This window comes from Volvox carteri (assembly GCF_000143455.1).
Source record: "Volvox carteri f. nagariensis unplaced genomic scaffold VOLCAscaffold_39, whole genome shotgun sequence".
NCBI lineage: Eukaryota > Viridiplantae > Chlorophyta > Chlorophyceae > Chlamydomonadales > Volvocaceae > Volvox > Volvox carteri.
In genome coordinates this window covers 174086-195870 of record NW_003307582.1, presented here as the reverse complement: position 1 = coordinate 195870, position 21785 = coordinate 174086, and the positions used below count along the sequence as shown (strand labels likewise).

General features: G+C 54.5%; 6 protein-coding genes across 6 annotated transcripts; 2 read left to right on the top strand and 4 right to left on the bottom strand.

Moving 5' to 3' along the window:
* Positions 1-3780, bottom strand: VOLCADRAFT_106158 (uncharacterized protein). Its single transcript, XM_002953839.1, has 7 exons — positions 3503-3780; positions 3356-3415; positions 3040-3107; positions 2553-2687; positions 2159-2357; positions 1258-1722; positions 1-873 (listed from the first exon to the last, which is right to left on the bottom strand). The coding sequence occupies exons 1-7, from the start codon at positions 3662-3664 to the stop codon at positions 763-765; spliced, it is 1200 nt and encodes a 399-aa protein (XP_002953885.1). The 5' UTR covers positions 3665-3780; the 3' UTR covers positions 1-762.
* Positions 3781-4040: 260 nt separating this feature from the next.
* VOLCADRAFT_106157 (uncharacterized protein) lies at positions 4041-6184 on the top strand (the record flags this gene model as incomplete). The annotated part of the gene is made up of 6 exons (XM_002953920.1): positions 4041-4077; positions 4138-4360; positions 4633-4723; positions 4922-4990; positions 5242-5349; positions 5637-6184. The coding sequence occupies 6 exons, from the start codon at positions 4041-4043 to the stop codon at positions 5802-5804; spliced, it is 696 nt and encodes a 231-aa protein (XP_002953966.1). The 3' UTR covers positions 5805-6184.
* Positions 6185-6767: 583 nt separating this feature from the next.
* VOLCADRAFT_64274 (uncharacterized protein) lies at positions 6768-7704 on the bottom strand (the record flags this gene model as incomplete). Its single annotated transcript, XM_002953838.1, has 3 exons — positions 6768-6935; positions 7132-7175; positions 7533-7704. Coding segments are annotated over 3 exons (384 nt in total), but the record flags the coding sequence as incomplete, so codon positions are not given.
* Positions 7705-11371: 3667 nt separating this feature from the next.
* Positions 11372-12798, top strand: VOLCADRAFT_106156 (uncharacterized protein; the record flags this gene model as incomplete). The annotated part of the gene is made up of 1 exon (XM_002953919.1): positions 11372-12798. One exon carries the CDS (start codon positions 11372-11374, stop codon positions 12152-12154), a length of 783 nt encoding a protein of 260 aa, XP_002953965.1. The 3' UTR covers positions 12155-12798.
* Positions 12799-14734: 1936 nt separating this feature from the next.
* VOLCADRAFT_94677 (uncharacterized protein) lies at positions 14735-16435 on the bottom strand (the record flags this gene model as incomplete). Its single annotated transcript, XM_002953837.1, has 5 exons — positions 14735-14815; positions 15224-15354; positions 15504-15774; positions 16228-16244; positions 16357-16435. The coding sequence occupies 5 exons, from the start codon at positions 16433-16435 to the stop codon at positions 14735-14737; spliced, it is 579 nt and encodes a 192-aa protein (XP_002953883.1).
* A 2850-nt stretch (positions 16436-19285) lies between these two features.
* Positions 19286-21497, bottom strand: VOLCADRAFT_118500 (uncharacterized protein; the record flags this gene model as incomplete). The annotated part of the gene is made up of 4 exons (XM_002953836.1): positions 19286-19329; positions 20052-20134; positions 20672-20775; positions 21330-21497. Coding segments are annotated over 4 exons (399 nt in total), but the record flags the coding sequence as incomplete, so codon positions are not given.
* Positions 21498-21785: the final 288 nt, after the last annotated feature.

The window sequence follows — 21785 nt, the reverse complement described above, 5'->3', positions numbered from 1 at the left end:
CAGCACTTTCACTGTCACAGCGGATTTCGCAGTCCAAGTAGAGGAAGACGCCGCGATGCAACAGGAGACGTGTCTCTCAAAGAAGGCTACAATACAGTTATATGCGCTGCTGCTGACGAGGCGACTAATGCATCCGACACATTGCCCGAGCACATCGGGACCATATGCCCATGGGCATGCATCTGCCTGGCCCGCAAATGCCGCTGCTGCATGCTCCTCCGTAAACACAACGACTGTCGCGCTTAGTACGGCTGCTTCAGCACCAGTGCAAAAGCATTCTTGGCCCACGTCAATGCATATGCCCATCCAAATTCCCAAGCATGCACATCGCGTGTGCGGCTGATCCTGTTTTGTCGTCGTCAAGGCAGATCAGGACCAGCCGCAGGCTTCGGACTGCGACGGCATACCCTTAGCCGTTCTGCAGTATGGCCGATACGGAAACACCACCATTGCGGATCGACACAAACCGAGCCAAACCATGGCTGATCGGCGCATACCGAGCCCGGAACGGTGTTGTACACGGAGCGCTGAGTCCCTCCACCCGCGCGTTTCAGCAGCAAGGTGGGGCAGCCCACCGCCTGGTCCAGCATCCACCTCATCTCCAAGCAGCTGCAGCTGCAGCTGAAACGCAGTCGACACAGCCACCGTAAGAGCAGCAGCAGTAGCAGCAGCAGCAGCAGCAGCAGCGCGCTGTGAAAGAAGGCCAAGCAGGAGGCTGTCAGCCATCCACCCGGCCAGCCAGTAAGCCATACATCCAGCACTCTATTTGCCCAGCACTTTGGCCTTGTCCACTCGCTCTTGTCGCGCGCGCAGGTTCTCGGTAATGGCCAGCTCGTCGTCAGGGTTGATGCCCGTCATGCGCATGTCCAATAACTGCGGGGGAATCAGGACGCAATGAGAAATGGAGGAGCCGCAGTAACAAAGGCATTAGGATCTACAGGAATAGTGGCGACAAGTGGCTTAAGTGCAAAAGGACACCCTAACAGCAATTATTACAGGGAGCCCCAGACTCCAAGGGAATACCCTATTAGGTAGGGCCATATCAGCTATTGGTTTAATGTTTATCGTGCGGGACGAAATTCATCGGTTGGTTCTTTACTTCCTCGGTATGCATTGCATCTTCACCTGTCTCCGCTTCAATTCTGGTCGAGAGAGAGTGCGACCCGCTATCCATGCGAACCTACCCACGCCATCCTTCATTCCCCTTTCCGCACGAGACCCGCAGACGGTCCTGAGGGTCCGACCGTCCATCCTTACCCGTACGGACGCATTCTGCTCTAGCGCCCTCCGCACGGCGCTGCACGGCTCCTCGCCGTAGTGGTTGCACGACAGATCCAGTTCCGTGACAGTGTTGTTGAGACGCAACAGCGCCACCACCGCCGCAGCCGTACCGGGTCCCGCCGCGTTGGCACTGATGTTTAATCGCTCCAGGGTGGGTGCGGTGCGCACGCTCTCCACCACCGCCTTGCAGCCCTCGTCGCCCATGCGGTTGAGTCGCAAGTTCACGGACAGCAGACACCGGTTGTTCTTGAAAGCACGTGCGAGCGATTTGGCGCCCTCGGTATGAATCTGATTGTCATGCAGCTCCAGAAGGCTGATGACGGAGTGGCCGTCAAGCAGCTTGGCCAGCGCGCGCACGCCGCGATCGGCGATCTTGTTGTGGGAGAGGTTGAGGTGCGTAATAGACAGGTTTTCTACAAGCCCCGAGGCCAGCATGCGAACCTATGACGGCAAGAAATTCGTTCATGGGGACGTTAAAGCTCTAGAAAGCAAGGGAGAAGCAACGACGGCAGGAAACTTGCACCATTAATTTCAAAATTCAAAAGGGGCAACCAACATTGATGTTGTGCAAGGGCAAGGGCGGCGGATCATGACGGCGGGTGACACGCTGGGGACGAGGGCCTTCCTGATTAGGACAGCTGGGTTGATTTCGCTGCCAATGGTGGATTGGCTCAAACGCGAACCGACTTAGGTGAGCGCGGGGTTCAACTTTCAGGCGGGAGCCCGATTGGGGTCGGAGCGGTTAATGAATATAAATGCTTTAAAGCTTTCCGCGGTTTAAACGATCTGGGTCGGGCTTTATCTTCCATTTCCCACTTCCATTTCGACTCCCTCCCTGGGTTCACGGTGGGTTGCCAGCTTGCTTGATGCCCCCAACACTCCCCCCCCATCCCGGAGTTCCTGCCTTGTCGTCATCCAGGGAGTTGTTGGAGAGATCCAGGTAGGTGAGCGTCTCCGAATGCTCCAGCGCCTTGGCCAGCGAGCGGCAGTCCGACAGCTTCATGCCAAACAGCGACCGGTCGTAGTCCATGCCCACCTCCTTCAGGTTGTAGGAGATGGCCAGGGAGGAGGGCGTGCTGCGTGCGCAATGAAGAGGCGCCGTGGAGTGGGGCGGACATAAGATGGATTGGGGGGAGGGCGAGAGAGGCGGCCTTGGAGCGGTAAGGTGGTTGTAAGCAGGGGTAGGAGCTAGGAGTCAATGGAATTAGGCCAGCACCAGTGGAAGGAGCAAACCCCCAAGGAATCCCCAGCACCAGAAGCCCTTCACTCACTTGACCATGCAGTCAAAGAGGATTTGCAAATCCAGATGCGACGGCAGCTGCCGGATGTGTACCGTTTGTACGAACCGCCGCGAGTACGTCAGCAGCCGCTTGAGACTGCTCAGGTCCGTTACCGCCGGATCGTATCTACGGCGAGCGGCGAGCGTGTAAGCCAAAGGAAATCAGGTTCAATTTTGACAGTTGCTCAAATTTGGAATCCCCTAGTTTCTACACGGGATAGGCCATACCAACGCAAAGGCTATTTGCTTCAAGCTGGACGCAAGGGGCCATCGTGCACTCTTTCTCAAGCCTTCGGTTTCGTGCAAGCCTCTGTGGTTAGCACACACGCGGACCCGCACTGCTATGTCCTTGCCGCCAGGAGGAACCAAAGGTGTCAGATGACGGGTGTTCATCCAGCTGAACGACTCGCAGGTGTGGATTGACACGCATGGCTTCAAGTCATTTCTGGCCGACCGATGGAAAGAAAACCGAGACTTACTGCTCCAGGAACTCCTGCAAATTCCTCTCAAAGAAGAGTTGCTTCCACGAATAGCCATGAGCGGCTACCTGTTGTAATTGGGGGCACACATATCGAGCTCTTTAGGGCTACCCTCCAAAGGGTTTCCAGAGGGGTACAGAAGTAAAAAGGGGAAGCACAGCAGGCGAGAGAAGGGAAGAGGACCCTCAGAGGACACGTCAGCGGGAAGCGCGACCTCCAAAGATGCCTTAGGTGTGTCGTCAGTCGTGCTTATGTCAAGCCGTGACACCGTGCATGCCAGGCCCTGGCAACACTGGCACCGGAAAACCCATCTCACCTCGCAGTTCTTCCATCTAGCCTGCGATCTACGCCTCCAGTAGTCCTCGTCCGAAATGAGCTACAAATAAGAGTATGATGTCAGGTGAAATGCGTGTTAAATATTTTGCCTGGAAGGGCGACCGTGTGCATGTTACGCGCCCCATACCGTGCCAACAAGCTCCAGAGGCAGGTCCAAAGGCAAGATGTCGATAATACGCTTGACATATTTATCTGGCAGCGGTCCAAAGGTGGGGCATCCCTCAAAGTTCGCTGCCACAACCTTCACACAAATGTCTTTGAGAGGTGTAATCAGCAAAGGTGCAGACATGGTGTCTCCCTAAGCTATTTGAGTGTCATATACCAGTTCTCTTTCCCTTATGCTATGCCTACTCCCTTTCGCGGAGTTCGCTGCCGAAACATGGCTTCGTGTAGGTTATAATTCATTCATCTCTAGCAGGTTTCCACAAAAACGTTCATGCTGCAGAATTGCATTAGTTCCGGACAAATGTTTTTTTGTTTCGAAGCCCTGTGGTTTCGGAGTCGCCATGATGCTTGTTAGTCAGATTGGAGCGATGTATTGAAATTTTCACAAGCCCCTATCACAGAGCGACGGCGCGAACCTAGCAGGATACATACAAGCTCAGGATCTTGCAGTTGCGTCATAATTGGTCGCTCACTTGTGCTGCATATCAACTCTCAACAAGATGTCATCACAGTTAAATGTAGCACGGCGTAGCGCTGGTGCGCGTCAATCTCGTCGAGATGGCCTTCCGTTTACTCCCTATCGGCCTTCCTCCGCAGCGCGTGCACCTGGCAGCACACCGTATGGACAGGCCATTTTTGCTTTACGCCTGCAAGAGCAACGAGCCCAATGTGGTGCACGCTGCAATGCGGCTGCTCAAGCGACGGAAGCTGCACCGGCCCCTGCATCGGCCACTCCCGACGCTGCTGCTGCCGACCCAGCGACCATGGACATCCGCATTGGCAAAATTGTAAAGTGTGAGCAACATCCGGACGCTGACAGGTATGATGGATAAGGAATGGTATGACTGGTTGACCGCAGGGACCTTGTGGTTGATTTTGCACATGATGATGTAAGCTTCTTGCGATCGTTTCAATTGCTGTGTTTAGGTTTGTGCCTATGTCGTAACCCTATGCCAGACATTAACGTATGTATAGGTCATGTCTTTGGTTTAATCTTGTACGAAACGCCGACGAACATCCTAGCCAGCACTCATACTCGCTCGCCTTGCTTTCATGCCTCCTCCCACAACCCCTTTCACCTTCCTTGCACAGCTTGTACGTTGAGCAAATCGACGTGGGTGAGCCGGAGCCGCGTACCATTGTCTCGGGTCTGGTGAAGTTTGTGCCACTGGAGGCAATGCAGGTACGACTCGCAGTGCTTGCCGAACAGCGCAAAACTGTAGCCAATCCTAAGAACTTGGGAACATTGGGGCTCCTGGAGCTCCCTCAATGATGATAATATGCAACCTGCTCAGTTTTTCCCTTCTTTGAAATTTCCCTCTTGAATGGCCCTTACGATTTCCCTACTCGACCCTTTCTTTCGGACCTCCCCCCATTCCAGGATCGGAAGGTCATTGTGCTGTGCAACCTGAAGCCTCGCAACATGCGAGGCATCAAGTCCAACGGCATGGTGGGTGGGATGTACGGCTCCATTGGATCAGCCTACTTCTAAGCGACCCCAGAAGTCAGCAGTCTGGAAGCTGATGATTAATGACAACAACGCTACTGCTGCTGGAACTGTTGCCTATAACATAAAAACGGAAGAAAACATTATAGTCCCTGCGCCCGTTCCTCCTCTGCACCCTGCCTCCCTCACTCCTTATTCCTCTCTCCCTCTCGACACCGGGTGTATGTACACCGCCCAACGGGCTCCGTCCGCAGGTGCTGTGTGCCTCCAATGACGCACACGACGTGGTGGAGCCGCTGGCGCCTCCCGCTGATGCACCCGTAGGCGAGCGGGTGTACTTCGGAGAGGGAGGCAAGAACCAGGTGCGTACGTATGTATGTACGTGTGTTGGGCTGTTCGTGGCGACTTGCTGGTGTGGACGGACGGACAGACAGACGATTGGTTCGCGCCCCCGGACTGGGGGTCGCCGCCAACTTAGCTGTCGCTTTGCATCGCCGTTTGCATCCCTGGAGGGCTGAAGGACGGCTACCTCCAACCCTTCCTTCGTTTCGATCTCCGCCTACCTTCTGTTCCCGCGACGTTGGGGCCTGTCTGACCGTGTTTTCCTTACCTCCGTCCCGTGCTGCTGTCTGCATCCCGCCGGCCGCAGGGGCCTCCCGCTGAGCCCAACCGGGTTCAGAAGAAGAAGTTGTGGGAGGCGGTGCAGCCGCTGCTGAAAACGGACGGGGAGGCGACCGCCAGGTTCCGGGATGAGGTGATGCTCACGACCGCGGGGCCGGTACGGGCAGCCACTTTGTCACATGCCAATATTGCATGATGACTTAATAATGATAACACAGCTTGATGCGTGTTTTTGTGCACAGCACGACAGCTATCTGAAGTATTGTAGGGTTCTAGAGGACGGCACGGGATCAAACACGTTTGTGTATGCGGTGAGGACGTGTGTTTCACGAGTTGTGAACGGGCGCTGCAAAGTTTGTTCCCGGAAGGGACATTGCGGTTTTGTATATTGCAGCTGGCAGTTGATTATTTGCTATTTCATTTATTTCTAGGGACGTCGATGCCGGCGGGCTGTGGCATGTATCGCATTTCTTTAAGAAGACTTTCCTTTTGGTTCGGCTTTGGTAACGTTCGATATAAGATGGGACTTGACATGGTAGAATTTATACCTTCAACGAAGTAACAGTAGCACAGTACATCTTCGTTCCGCCATACACGCACTCTCAACATAGCAGACATGTTCTGCCGCAAGCTTACCCACATCGCAGCGGGTGACCGAAACCCCCTCCAAAAGGATTCCAAAAGATTGCCGCAATGCATGCCGTAATCTTCGTTGCATGGCTAAACAAAGAAATGAAGTGCGGGCAGCAATGCCTGTCGAATATTTTTCCGTACGGCACTATCCGGCCGCATAATTCATTCGGTACGACAGTGAAGCACAAACCCCCCTTAATAATCCGCCATTCGCCCCCAATCGCTCTCTTCCTCGACGTCTACCGTCACCTCGTCACATTATGCTCTCGTACAGCTCAACCATTACAGTCGTCCGCTAGCCTTGCCAGGCTAAGCGCAATTCCCAGCGTCAATGGGTGTCGACCCACATCACCATTGCACACGCCAGCGAGGTTGGTCGTCCGCTACATACGTTATGCAGGCATAACGTTCTGCTGGAACTGGCCCATGACGTTACCTGCTCACATACAAGATGGGACTTGTAATTTTATGATGGATGCCGGGTATATTTTTGAAGCAGTGTGCGGTAAGCGATGTGGGTCGCGCGTTATTCACCTGGGGGGTTGTAGTGGCACGCGTAGACGGTACGCAGCGAGCAACCGTTGGCGGACACAGCTGTGGCGCAGCCAAGCTCAGTGGTGCCCATCCACAGCATCTGGGTGGCATGTCCGGTGGCCTCAGAAAACCCGGGGCTGCCGAAGTTGTACTGATTGATCTGTCGTGAAAATAGACGAGGTAATGGAGGGGGTTAGGAGAGGGTGATTGAAAGAAACAGCCCTACGGACGGCCGTGCTACGCCGCCTTCTTGCCTGCAACCCTGTCTCACTGCCTCACATAGGGAGAGGACTCCCCATATGTGGAGTAAACAATTGCCTGGTCCACTGTCCCCAGTCTCTTTGTTCGGAACGCACCTCCTGGTACCAGGCGCTAGCTGCCTGAGCCCAATCGCTGTAGCCTGACATGAAGTAACGCAATGCGCGGGAAAGGTACGGTGAGAATTATCCAAGACGGCAAAAAAGGAAAGAACGGCCGCAGCAGCGCAAAGATAGACATAAAGCACAGAAGCCTGAGCCGAATGACCCAGATCGCAAACTTGACCGGCATCACTGGTGCAGAACCCCAACTGCAGCTGACCCAAGTTCCTGGGCACGATGACCAGGCACGATGTACAAACTCAGGAGGCAACCATACCAAGACACATCCGTATCCAGCTTTCAAAAAGTGTCGAGCTGGCAGCGCTGCATGTGGCAATATCCAGGCGCACGTATATGCCCTTGGCGGGAAACCCTCAACCTCGACACAGGCACAGGACGCCTACCCGCAGCCAGGTTCTCCCCCACGCCCTGGGTGCCGCTGTGGTAGAAGGCGCAGCCACCAGCCAGGTTGTTGGCCCAGCTCTGTGCGGAGGACTCCAGGGAGGACGACCAGGAGAGCGGCTGTGCGTGGTGAGAGGCGCGGTACTGATTGTGAAGCGATAGAATATCGGTGCCTCCGCTGGCCGCTGGTGCGTTGGCGGCGGCTGGGGTGTCGGCGGCGGCTGGGGTGTCGGCGGCGGCTGGGGTGTCGGCGGCAGCTGGGGTGTCGGCGGCGGCTGGGGCGTTGGCGGCGGCTGGGGCGTAGGAGTTGACAGCTGGGCCGTCTTGTACTGGGGTTGGGCCTTGGCCGGCAGGGCCTGAGTGGGAAGGGCGACGCGCAAGAATAGAGAATGGGTGCCATCTGATTTGCCAGGTGGGTACATTACGGGAGTGTTCAAAGGTTAAGGGTGCATTTCCAGTGCGGATTAAGGCCAGGGATTAACCCTCTGTCCTCCATCGATACTTGCTCAAACGCCTAAGTTGTTGGCAAACTTACCTCGCCTTTTCAACCTTTGGTTCCCTTATGGAACAAAACTATGTGGTAAGCTCGTACCAAGGACTTCCGTGCCCTAATCCCTGGCCTTAATCCGCACTGGAAATGCACCCTAAAAGATTTCGCAAGGCGAATGGCTTAAGGAAAAGGAGGCGGAATTGAGCGGATTGGAGGATCTCTACGTTGGGATTCATGCCAACGAGATCGCGCTGAGCGCAAATAGAATTAAGGGAATTGCAGGGGAAGAGCCGGCTGATCGACTCGCGAGCACGTAGGAGGAGCAACAGGTAAGAAGTAGTAATAGTTACAGGTAAGGAGGCATGCGTGTGTGTGTTACATGGTTGGGGGGTGCGTGACCCCATACCTGTAAGACTACCCATACGAGCCGAAGGCCCAAGGGCAATACTACAACGCCTAAAAGCCACGGAGAAAAGGAAATGGCATGCGGCATGGATTTCACGTGGTGTAATAACATGGTTTGACTGGTCCTAACTAACCTCTATTTACGGCCGAGAGACAATTGTGTAGAGATTAGTTATGGAAAATGCATAGGGCTGCAATGTCGGTATGGAATGCCGCGCTTGGATATAGGCTCACCTCCCGGCGTGACCATCGCTTCAAGTTGTGCCAGGCCAGCACCCATCTGCGCGGGAAGACGCAAAACACATCGCGACTTAAGTAGGGGATGTAATTAAGTCCTCTTCTTGGAAGGAACTAATTAATATATAATTTTCCTAAAGAAAGGAATGGGAGAGAAGCTTATTGACGGCGAACCTGCTCGCTATGCGGACGCCCGTAATGGGATACCTAGAAAGCCTTGCAGAATGCAGAACGCCGTAACAACTTGCCTGATTATTCGACAATGCTGCACCGTAAGATTGATACCACTGTTGTCTGGATTGGAGCAGCCCCCGCCGACCGCCCACGCTTGGGGCAGCACAGCAGACCGCCGCGAACAGCGCAAGCATAGCCAAAAGCAGATTTAGCTTTATGGAAGACGGTGGCTTGTCAGCGCTTGACGCGGTGCAGGAAGCAGTCGCCATGTTGGCCGTCGGTGCGTTTTGACGATTCCGAAGCGTCGCCGTGTGCCGACAACGTAAGAACTCGGAGCCCAATAAATAGAACAAATGGATCACTCGATTTAGACTATTATTTTTTATTATTTCATAAGTGACGGCTCCTTTATATAGCTGTGAATGCAAAGGTTTCGCGCGTTTCTCCCTGTCGCCGTACAATTTCCCTCAGCATGCGGAACACCGGCCCAGTTACGCAAAATGTACAGGGCGCGAGAATTCATACGCCATTGAGATAACGCATACATGTAACGTATTACATGCTGTAGACGATCTTCCTGTGTTGCACCGCTGAGCCCGATGGGGTTCAGGAGAGGAAGTTGTGGGAGGCGGTGCAGCCGCTGCTGAAAACGGACGGGGAGGCGACCGCCAGGTTCCGGGACGAGGTGATGCTCACGAGCGCAGGGCCGGTACGGGCAGCCACTCTGTCTAGCACATCACTCATGTCAACCAAGATCGCATGATAATGTGGGTGCAGCGCGGCGCGCCCCCAAACAGCCCCAAACCATCATCTGTCCGCTCAGTCATGTATTTTATGAGCTTGAAGCCACCGTCCAAAAATTAGGTTCGGGAGGAGCACCCACGATTTTTTTTCCCTTCACCTCCCCTTTTTTCCCTATCAGGAGTCCTGGATGCAAAAAGGACTCGTCGATTGCATTTTGCTCGTTTGAATGAGGGCGGGAACAGCAAAACCCACGTGAGGACTTCTTCCTGGGCGGTGGAAAAAATGATGATGGACAGGAATATTAGAAGCGACCGGCAGGACCGCGCAGTGCTGGAACACAGGCCCATACAGGTCCACACAGGACCACATGTACCCCCACATGAAGACTAGTGACAAGGAACATCCTTGTGTCGAACGAAGTAAAGCGGCGGCACTGCAGTGCGCCCCCCTCAAGAGCAACAGATTCCATGGCGCGTCCTGGAGTCTCGTGCTGGCCACGACATAACCCAGAATCGAAAGACGCGAAAGGCAGAGGTGTAGAGGAAGAGCCCTTACAGCATGTGACCCAAATCACACTCTTGGGGGCCATAGCTTCGCGACCCATATAACAGGAGCACAGTGCAGATCGGAGCCGGTCTTGGCCGTACCTACGACACGATTTTGCGGCTATCATGATGCAAGTTAGTGGTGGTTGCAAAGTATTGGTTGTACGGAATACCGGCGCTTCCGCTGGCCGTTGGGGTGTCGGCGACTGGGGCGTTGGCGGCGGCTGGGGCGTAGGAGTTGACAGCTGGGCATCTTGTACTGGGGCTGGGCCTTGGCCAGCAGGGCCTGAGTGTTGCGGGACAGAGGATCACTAAGCGCAAAACTAGGGACCGAAGAAGCTGGGTAATCACAATTGGACCTTTTTTGGAGCGGCGCGTAACAAGAGTTATCGGCAAGGGACGCTTGATGAATGCAAGCCTGTTCACATCTGTCCAGTATTTTTTTGTCACACGTATATACGTGTATGTAACCATGTAAACCCATGACGGCATTAGACGGCATTTGACGGTATAAGAAACATTATACGGCACAGTTGAACCATTACTTTGGTACCATCGCGACTGTCGCGACTTAATGGAGCAGCCCGCCGACCACCAATACCAGAGGAGTTGGCCATCAATAGCTTAAGGATAATGATAGAAAAAGGTTATTGATGGGGATAGCTTCGCTGCGGTTAAGGCTGTACAGCATGCAGTCTCCATGGTCAGTTGTTGACCCTTCCGAAACGTCGCGCTGGGGTGATGAGATGAGCTCGCAGCCCAATACATAATTCACCTCCACTAAACTTAACTGAAAAATATATGGTATCATTTAATGATCCCAGGCATGGTTACCGTTTCTCAACAGCGTTTCGCGCGTTCCTAAGCGCTATCGTACAATTGACCTCCACATGGGGAGGGAAGGTGGCCCCAATTGAGCAAACCCGTACAGGGCCCGATATAATCATAGCGTTACAAAGCAATACTGCAAACGCAGAGTAGTCATCCATCGCAACATCCTGTTCGTTCAACCTTCTTAATACAGCTTTTATCGCAAACAAGCCGCACGATTTCTATTTGCCCAAGGTTCTAAACTTTTGCTAATTACATCGGAGACATCGCCCTGGCATTACAGACGTCTCTGTTACCCTGAATAATGCGCCGTGTGCAGTCCAGTATTCATGGGGCCGGGCAAACGGTCGTCTTGCAGCCCGCTTCGCCGGCTGCGGAAGGCCTTTTCGGCCGCCGCCGCCGCTCTTCTATGGTCTTCACGCCTTGTCCGCCTGAGACACCGACGCGTTCCAACAGTTTCCTGAAGCTGCAGCGTGCCGCTTCATCTTTTTCCTCTGCAACCGGTTGGGACAATTTCTCGCCTGCGGGCGAGGATGATGACGTTGCGCACAGGCTTCAAGCTGCCTTAGGCAGCCCGTCCAAGGTCACGCAGACCTCCTTCAGTCCGGTATGCAGCCGCGATGATCTTGAGAACAGAAGCTTCCGAGACGAGGCCAACCTCGTCAACAGCGCCGCCGCCGAGAGCATTTCCTGCTTCGTCGCCTGCTGGTCGCCCCCGCCGCGCCGTGCCGCGCCGCGCAGCTCCTTACCTGAGCTCACAACCGCGGCCGCGGCCCTACCGCATCTGCCACAGCTCAAGTCCCTCCACTCCTGCAGATCCGCGGGGGCGCACCACGCGCCACAGACAGGCAGCCGTAGCTACGGTGAGGACGCGCGCGGCGCCTCGTCGCGGCCGCTTCCCGGAGCCTGCGCCAGCGACTGGCTGGGAGCCGCTCTGGCCGCCGACATGTCGGAGGCGCCGCAGCGGGCGTCGCCGCAGCCTTGCGGCGGTGGCATCGCTGCCGACTCGTCACCATTATCGGATCGGAGGTGGCTTCAGCAAGAGGACATGTGTGCTGGGACTGGGGCTGGGCCGACTCCGCCGGCGTGTGAGGTCGTCGGCGGTGCACAGGTGCAGGCGCGGACGCCGAGCCGCCTTCACCGAACCCGACGCGTTGTACGGGACATGGACCACATGGTCGAGATGGCTTAAGGTTTCGGAGCCAAGTGAACGGACCGATTTCTGGTCTGCGCCTTTTCACCTGGGGCTTATTCGGTTATACGGTTGAGGTGAGGGGTGTCGTCACAGCTCACCCCGTGCATGCGCAGGAGGCTGGGCGCTGGGGCTGCTGTTCCATCCTGGTCCTCGAGACGGTGGCGGTGACGTGGCGTTTATGTATTCCTAGGGACGCAGGTGCAGAGGTTGGAAAGAAACAACGGAGTATGAATGATATTGGGTTCGAAAGTGAAATAGCATTACGGCATCGCGGCAGCCGCGCGACGGCCAAGCGCCGTGACGGCCAATAATTGGGTCAGAGTCCGGATTGGCGGCGCGGCGTGTGCTTCGTGTCTTCAGTGCTAAAGAGATTGTGGTGATAGTAGAACACTGCGATGAGGACCCCGACATGCATGTCCCGTCGAGGCGTAATGAGCGTTTTGCACAGCAGCGCGCCCTGTTTGCGGGTGAGTCCCTCGCGGAAGGGGAGGAAGGAGAACGGCCGGGCGGGGGAAATGATTCTGTGGAGCGGCTGTGTTGTTGGAGTTTGGGTGTCGGTCAATTAGCATTGTTAGGGTTGCTCGGAAGGAGCATGTACAAGGCGACAAAGAGTATACTTGGCCAGCGAAGAGACAGTAGTCATTGTATCTCTCCCAACAGGCATGGCGCGCACGAATCAGCTCAGTAGGGGGCAGATAACACCCCCAAGAAGTTTATCTTAAATTCTTTTCACAGCACTGTTAGGAGTAACATGTGGATGATGCGAATGCTATGGACATAGATTGCCAGCCAGCTCGCATCATCTTTCCAGAGACACATTATTGTTTTTCGATTTTTCAGCTAGTTTTCAGGAGGGCGGGTGGTAGATTGCGAGGTGGGGCTAGGTAGGAGCTAGTAGATTGTGTAGGGAATGCGCCGCTGGGTGGGCCGCGTGCCCGCCGTTAAGGCTGTGGGATTATCCACAGCTTTGGGGAAGCACGTTGTTCATGGACAAAAGTTGGCATAAGGAAAATTTTTTTATCCCGCTGCATTTCTTTCTTGTGAGGTTGTGTGTGTATCCAAATCGCGTGCTGTGGGTCCACGCAAGCACAATGAATGGTAAGGTCTACTTTTGTTGGCCATTTGTTCAGCGGGTTTGCGGTTGTGCACGAGGGTATATAATTCTCTCGGAGGTTGCAGCAGTCGGTTTCTATGGACTTTCGCAGTGAGCATGAAGCATAGGTCCGTCGCCATGCCGGAGATTTACAACCGTTCTTTTCGTGGTAGTTGTTGGCGCAGTCGTTCTGTCGTAGTACAGATTGAAAACATGATGGTCATGGCCCGGGAGGGGACGCGTGGGAAATGAAGAAACATGCAGCCATGTGGTACATGCTCCCTTGGCCTTTATTAACGTATTCTTGTATACAATCTGTACATTAATTTCCCGGATTGTTCAGGTGTGCGTACGTGGCTTGTAGAACAGGACGGTAATTCTTATTTCTGGCCTCTATTGACTAGGGCTTTGCATGGAGCTACGTGATGCGCATGCGGCCAATGGCTGAACACTGCAGTGGTCGTCGTCATGAGGTGGCATGCCACACGCCTCAAAACTGAAGGAGAATATCTTTTCTACGGGTCCGTCGACCCGTGGGGTTCTGGTGTGCTGCCGATTATACTGCTTGCGGTGCAAGCAAGAACTTGTGAAAATATGGAAGATCGCGCCCCATGATAGAAATTGCAGAGGATGATTTGCTTGAGGCTTTCCCGGCGATGTAACCTAAATATATGAAATGGTACAAACCGCGTCAATATGCTACATGTTCATAGCGGAATAACCTTGATACAGGAGAATTACAATACCGTCGTTACTCGTATGCCAAATGGAGACAAAGACGAACATCCCTTCGCGCGCTCTTAAGCCCCTGCAAACAGTCCCTCAGCACTAGTTATAACAGTGAAATGTATCGTGACGCTCACATCCGATGTGGGTCACGCTACGATATTGAGCCACTGCTGTCCCCAATCGCTCTAACCGGCACTTACGCCTTGAACTATAACCGACATAAAGCCGGTGTCACAGCGAGTGCAACATCCCCCCATCAAAGACATCCCGTCAGTCCAGTCAAAGTGTAAGCGTCACACTTCCATCCAACAGGAGGACTACAGTCAGATGGGTACAAGCGATGCGACCATTGCCCCTGTGTGCATCATCGCAACCCCCCACACGCCTTTCAGCGCTCTTGACACTGCACGAAAAGACACCTCCCTGGTCACAGGTCCATATTCAAGTACATAGTACGTGTGACTGCCCAGACAAGACGCACTGCTGTCCAGGCGACACGCTATCCAATCGTCAGCGCTCCGAGGGAACCTCACGCGGTTCTGCTACGTATCGACCGGCCGAAAGAACCTCGTCCGTCAAAAGGTACGCAGGAGTACGAATGTGATTCACTTCACGTCATGTTACAGAACACACGTCACACTCCATCCTGGAAAGCTTACACTCGTACGGCCGTAGCCAACTTGAACATGCGTGGGTGGTGCCAGGACCACTTTCCACCCGGTGCAGGGCGGCAGTACAATGTTCAGGGCTCCACATTACGCGTTATCTGGTTCGTAAGCCAGGGTGTCCGAGAGCACCGCCATGCGGTTGAACTCCTCACGTTGCTTGCTTTTCACCTGCAGTTGATAACACGCCAATACAAGGAAGCTAAGTCGAGCTGTGGGGACGTTACTGGACACGCCGAACATGCGTTCGGTGCGAAGCAGGCACAAGCATGTGAGGGCATGCTTGGCTAGACCGCGATGGACAGCTTGCCTTGTCGGCTTCTAGGCCGAGAGCTTTGGCTTTGAAAGGAGTCACCGGACATGGAGGGCATTTCATTTCCAAAGCAAGCTGAGATTAGCGTGCGGCTGGTGAAGGGGAAACAGCCTTGACGCCAACTGCTGAACACCGTGCACCGGGCGCAACACCATGTTATGTTGGCTTTCCAACGTCCCCGTCCCCGCCACCCCGCGTCTGTATCCATGCAAGACTCCCAAGGAGTTAACGCTTGGCATGTCCACGTTTTAGGTGGCTCAACGCACCTCATCCATTGCTTTGAGCGCGAACACAGTCGCCAACAGACTCAACAAGAAAGAGAAGAAGATGAACGTGGCTGCGGCACGCTCAAAGGACGTCAGTTTTGCAGGCTCGCCGTCGTACTTGATGCCCGCATCTACGGAAATGGTTGATGCGGGAGGGAGGGCTTTAATCGCAGGCGGATGCATCACACCAGGATGGATGTCATCCTAAAGGGCACCTGCAAAAACTGTCCACGCCACCACGTCCACCCGTTCAGCCGACGCTCCACCCGTCCATTCTTACCCGTGCACAAGTCCACGAACGCGTGGAAAGAGATCACCATCTGGGCCGCGTTGTATGCGAAGAATGCGATGATCAGTTCACGCTGCGCGTTGACTACGCCCGCAAGGCCAAAGATAGCAAACATGTTGTTGGCAATCGAGAGGTAATATGAGAAGCCCATGGGCGAACGGAAGTCCAGAGGGGATTCATAGCCGGCCACCCGGGTTGCAACGCTGGCCGTGTCGGACAGGTCCTTCTTTTCCTCCGCGATGAACTTGTCAAAGTAGTATGCCTGCATACGGGTTTTCGGGAGGGAACATGTCCGCGGTTTGGGAATCATTTCCAAGGGGTTGGCCAGCCCTTTCAGGAGGTGTCCCGTGTCAACTTGATTGGGCCAGGCAGCATACAATCTCCTCCGGTCAGGATATCACCAGCAGCCCCTTGCCGAGCGGTGAACAGGTACACGGTTAAGATACGCCCGCCCAACGCCCCTGCAACAAGTGCATGCCTGATCCTGACAAGGCTCCTGGCCCCAAAATTGAGCGCATATCGAGCAACACACCCTTATGTCAGGACAATCCTAAGACTAGGACTGTTGCAGTCTGCTGTTTCTTGTACTGGTAGTAGCTGCGCAAGCTGCTCTAAGATGAACAAGTCTGCAACCGTGATGGGCGGAGGATCGCGTACAATCCCCAAGATTCATTGCATGATGCCGATCTTTTGTATAGCTGTAGGATTTCCTCACCTTGTAGCCCTCATAAACTGCCAGAATGCACGCCAAGTAGTTTGGTGCCACAAGAAGGGAACAATTTAAGGGAATTCTCAAGTGAGGGAAGCCCATAAGCTTTGCAAACGACGGAGTCCGCAACCGCACCTCCCAGCAAGCACAGGCCAACTACAAGCTGAGCTGCTGAGATGCATAGGACACCGCTGCCGCTCCGCATTTTCCACATAAATAATGAGGGGGTACAATGCTTCAACACCTACTTCAAGACTTAGCGGGGAGAAAAGATAGTAATGTCAGCAGAAAGTGTTGAGGAGGAAAAAATACAACGGCGTGTTTCAGATTGAACAAGGGGGCTGTTGGACTTAAGGAATTCGTTATGTCCGTACATACGGTACCAGCGGGCTCCGACCTCCTAAGGGCTGGTTGAAAGGGCATGTGATGCTTGACGAAACTACATGATTGTAGCTTGAAATATTCCGACAAAATATTTCAAGGACATGAAGTCAAAGCGCTTGGCGACCACTTGGTGGCTACATCAACGAGCAACAAGGAGCCCAGACGGCGACGCCGCAGACGGCGACGCTGTGCCGTTGGCCTGAGCCAGTCAGCGGTTTGAATCAATCGGAATCTTACAATGCTACATTAAAAAAACGGTCGGCTAAACAGACCGTATCCTCACGTCGTAGCATGTCCTGCAAAGTTTAAGGCAAGGGTCATGCCATGCATTCACAATCACAATGAGGGACCAGAGACGGCTTTTTGTGAGAAGCAAAACATGCCCGCATTTATATGCGCTCTTACCGGCTTGCCGCAAGGACCATAGAGCCGCTGGTGGGACCGCGGCTGGTAAGTGCGTCCTTTGTCCTGGCTGCTTGGTGGGCTTTTTGTTCTGCAGAACACGGAACGAATCGCAGTATCTCTTTAGCGGTAGTCAGCGGTGGCCTCCCTTTTGATCAACCTGTCGGATTTATAACGAAGGAATGACCGCCGCCAGGTTTTAGCGTTGCATTACGTCGCATCATACTGCTGTCCGGTCCAGCCCACATTCGTTTCTCAGACTATGATGCGAATGTATGCGTGCGCGCGCAGAGGCGCTACATCCATCCATCCATTTATCTATCGATACATGCAAACGTACAGACCTGCCCGCCCACGAAACCCACTATCCAACTAACAACAAGCACAAGGCAAGCAGTCCTGCACGTCGCGCGCGGGGCTAACACACACACACACACACACACACACACACACACACACACACACACACACACACACACACACACACACACACACACACACACACACACACACACACACACAAACGCCCCGCTTTTCACGGCACGCGCTTATCCAGTCCCAGGCGGCGTACGCATTCATAGCACATTATATGAATGTAACAATACCCCTGTTCAGGCTGCAGCAACATCACAGCAGCCAGATTCCCCAAGAGCCCTGTCACTCCCCCAGCACAGATAGGAACGTCAGGTGAAGGGGGGACCAAGCAAGCACGCCGTTCATGTTTCAGAAGCGCGCATTAGGCAGTGTAACCCCTTCGACGTGGCACAATCGGATATCGTGCCACATAAAGCGCATCGCGCCGCCTTAACCTTCGGCGGGCGGCTATACCCCTCTAGATGCGGCTGTACAACCAGCCTGGCTCCCAGCTCTTAGATGTTGTCGTCATGCCTGGGACCTCACTGACAGACTGACAGACAGACAGACAGGCTCCCTCGCTCAAAACTAACCCTCAAAGGCAACCAGCAGAACAGCAGCAGCACCACCAACACCAACACGGCCTCTGCTGCCTGACAACCGATCTTCCCTAGCTTTTCAACCCGCCGACCCCCCTCGCAACTGCCGCGCATGCACGTCACGTGAGCACGTTCTCGGTCCAGGTCCTGATCGGGAGCTCGCTTTCCTGCCTCAGAAAGGTAGCCCGCCAAAGCACAAGAAGGAAGAAGGCACAACGCACAAGCTGCTCAACGGACGGGTTACTAGCAGCAGCAACAACGGCAGCAGCGGCGGCCGTAAGGGGTCGCAGTCCTACCGGCATCACAGTCAACCCGTTAAGCCCGCGCATCTCAGAACCTAGCCGCCGGAGCCTCAAAAACGTCCTGCTTTCCGTCCTTCCCTTAACACATACATACGTACATACACATAGACATACACATACAAGGTTACATGTACGGGTAGACGGATGGCGACAGCGGCCGGGGGCTGAAGCAGACGCGGCACGTGGGCCATGGGGGTCTTGGCGTACGAGATGCTTCCTTCGACCTAGCGAAGAGCCAGGAAAATTACCGTACTGGGTACGACAGTGATACGACAGAGACATCTTCCGAGAAGGCGCTGTAGCACCCACAGCCTCAGAAGGAGCTGTAGCCGCCTGTGTCTGCCGGCGTGCGGGACACGAAAAACAGCAGACCGCTGCCCAGGATGAAGGTGACCTGGAAGATGCCGGCCTGTGGAATAAACAGGCGGTCATAACATATCATAAAGGCAAGAAGGCGACAGAAGAGTTTTCATGCACGCATGTGGTAGTGGAAGGGGAGAGGAGAAGTGATGACAGGACGGCGGTACGAGGTGAAGATTCAAGTCTGACACCACTTTGCTTGTTCCACCGGTCGGGTTGGGTCGGGTTGGGTTGCGCTGCTTTCCAAGCCGCGGTGTTATATTGTGCGTGGGTCAAGGCAGGTATAGCTTCGGCTAATAGCGGCTGCAACCTCCGTAAGCTCTGCGGCCTACAGGGTCAGGGGGAGAGGGATCCACGACACGACATGGCTCACGGCACGAGCGCAAGAGAGCGCGCAGCACAGCCCACCAAGTCCCATGTCCAGTCCGCCCTCGACGATACCGGTCACGAGCTATCAAGAACAGCAAGCGCCCAGTGTTGGAAATGATCGACACTCATATACCAGGCAATTGTAACCACAGTAATAGGACCCGGCTGGGGTCCGGCGCTTTGCTGGTCTTAACACCCAGGACCGGTTGGCCGCAACAGCATGTAAACTAACGGTAAATTAATCAGCAACTTAAAAACAAAATATGACCTGGTCATGTTCACGGAACTGCTCACCGCCCCAGGCCATTTATCCGCCGAGGAGAAGTTGGGATTGTGTGCTGCGGCGGCAGCAGTGGGAACAGCGACGAGGGGAGGGATGTGGGTAGGAATTGAATAGAAGTGAAAAAAGCTGCTGCACGCTAAGTGCCTAGGGGCGGCATAGATTGGCCGCGATGGCAGCAAGCGCTGGAAAGATCCCGTACATTCGGGTGCAATGTCGGGGGTCCAGGGGCTGGCGCGTATTTTTGAACCGGAAGGACGTGCGGTTCCAGGGCATGAAGGAGCAGAAGCCCTTCGGTTTGGATTGTGCAACGTTTATCGGAGTCGTTCAGCCATCCAACCTACGTACATACATACATCATCCGCTTATCCATTACCCTTCCATTTGCGCCATCGTTCTCCTGCCTAGTGGCATCACATCATTTTCGCAGAGCACTGTGGACAGGTGGGTTTCTGACAGTGGGCCTTCTGGGTGGACGCAGCTGTACGTCTCTTCCCCTCTCTCCCCCCCCCCGGGGCAACCCTCGTCTCTGGTTTAGGCACAGGCTCACTACACAGACCTCTGCCCCGCCTTGGAGCCCCCCCCTGTAGCCCGCCCTCAGCACGGCCCCGTGGATCCAGACCCGCGCCCAACGTCCTTTCCTTCCTACACAAGGAGGAAACTGCTCTTCCAGGCACCACCACGTCGCCGGTTCGAGCCCTGTCCGGGGACTTCTTTCTTAAACCTATCCGTCCATCCAAGTCAACCGCACTGCACAGAAGCCGTGGCTGCCTCATTTACCGTAATGCGCAAGCATGACCCACACCGCCGCCACGATGGATGCGAAGGAGACGATGTACGACAAGAACAGCCACAGCCGAGACCTGCAGCGGGGCACGCGGCGCGGCACACGTTTGATTTTGAACGCCGTGTGTGCTGTTGACCACTGTTGACACATTGAGGCGCAAACGAGTTGAAGACGGTGGCTCTGAGAGGGGACCCGTGAAGGAACGCGTGCGAAGGGAGGGACGTAATGTGAGACCTGTGATGAAGGTCAGTTGCCTGCGTTGGCAAGGTGCGCGGCGGAGCACCCTGCCTGCCTCCTATACCTTGGTGCGAACCAACAAGGAGGAGGGACGCGGAGTCACGACAGCAGCACGGGAGAGGGGGAGCAGGGGAGGGTGGACCTAGATCAGCGGTTGGGGGGTACGTGGTGGCGGGGGGCTCACAGACGGTGGGGCTCAGAGGTGGAAGGCTGCAACGGGCTGCTTCTGACACCGTGTGGGGCGTGTGGAGGAACCCCGAGGCAACCTCTGATTCTCTAAGGGTTTGATCTGGCCATGTGCGAATACAAGTGGCTTCGTAACCGATTCAAACAGGAAATGCAAGCATGCACGGCTCTTCGATACGGCAATACGTACCTGCAGTACGTCGCGTCATCAAAGGGGTCGTACTCGATCATGTCATCCCGACGAATGCAGTTGATCATGATGAGTGCGAGCGTCGCGATGATGCCTGGCAGGTACTGCAGTCGTATACAGTGCACGGCATCCAGGTAAGGACGGTACGCACATCATGGCACACGAGAATCATAAGCAGAACATGTAGGGCCACGAAAAAAGGCTCTCCTCTGGAATATGTTTTTTTTGAGACGTGCTGCCGAAATCCCTTTTGACTTCGCCGCGTATCTGACCTGACCCCGAGGCCCCTTACGAGTTGGCTAGTCGGCGCATGCTGCGATCCAGCATGCCGAACTTATTAACATTCAGCACACTCGTGCTGTTTGAATTCCTAAGGCTTTTGTGGCTTGTGCGGTTGTGTATTAAGAACCTAGGCCCGCGGTCACGATGCCGTACTCGCCACACTGGAACCCGCGCCAGGGCCCAGGCCAAGACCTAGACCTCGAACCTGACATAACACGCTGCAGAGACGTATAGATCCGTCGCTTATAAATGATGTAGAGGCTTGTTTGATGTTTAGGCGAGGGTCACTGGACGCCGGGGAAGCAGCGACACAAGGTGCGTCCAACGAAGCGCCGTGGTATCCGGCCCGGACCAGGCATGATGAATGTGCACCGACCTGATCAAATGGAACTTTGTGATGGCTGATGCAGACGGCGTCAACCCAGAACCACCAGCCAGCTCCGAAAAGTGCTCCGGATGCAATGGGTCCCCACGTCCGTCCCCGCTCCTCCCACCATTGGATAACCGCGGGAGATATGTAGTATTCAGCCCGTAAGTTGCACATAGCTGTGACTGAACGTTCTACAACGCCACAAAGTGTCGTCAGGAGTAGTGTTGTGCGTGGATTGGCACCAAATCCTCAAATGTTCTAAATTGTCAATGCTCTATATCGTAAGGCTTTAAGTCTAACCTGAACATTTTTCCACCATTCGGCCATCATTCGCAGCATTGTCAGCTTCTAACTTACATAACTGTAATGATGTTGAAAAAACAAACCACATGAGCAGCCATTTTCCGCACATATTGCCTGTTTTTGCTACAATAAATTTGTGCAAAAGTTAATTGATGCAAT

What these genes read in the sequence shown, in the direction of transcription:
- VOLCADRAFT_106158 (XM_002953839.1), bottom strand. Translation starts at nt 3,664, where the DNA reads ATGTCTGCACCTTTGCTGATTACACCTCTCAAAGACATTTGTGTGAAG. An exon ending in TTGCAGGAGTTCCTGGAGCA is followed by an intron (nt 2,688 to 3,039) that starts GTAAGTCTCGGT and finishes CGCTCGCCGTAG; the next exon opens with ATACGATCCGGCGGTAACGG. An exon ending in CTCCGGGATGGGGGGGGAGT is followed by an intron (nt 1,723 to 2,158) that starts GTTGGGGGCATC and finishes TTGCCGTCATAG; the next exon opens with GTTCGCATGCTGGCCTCGGG.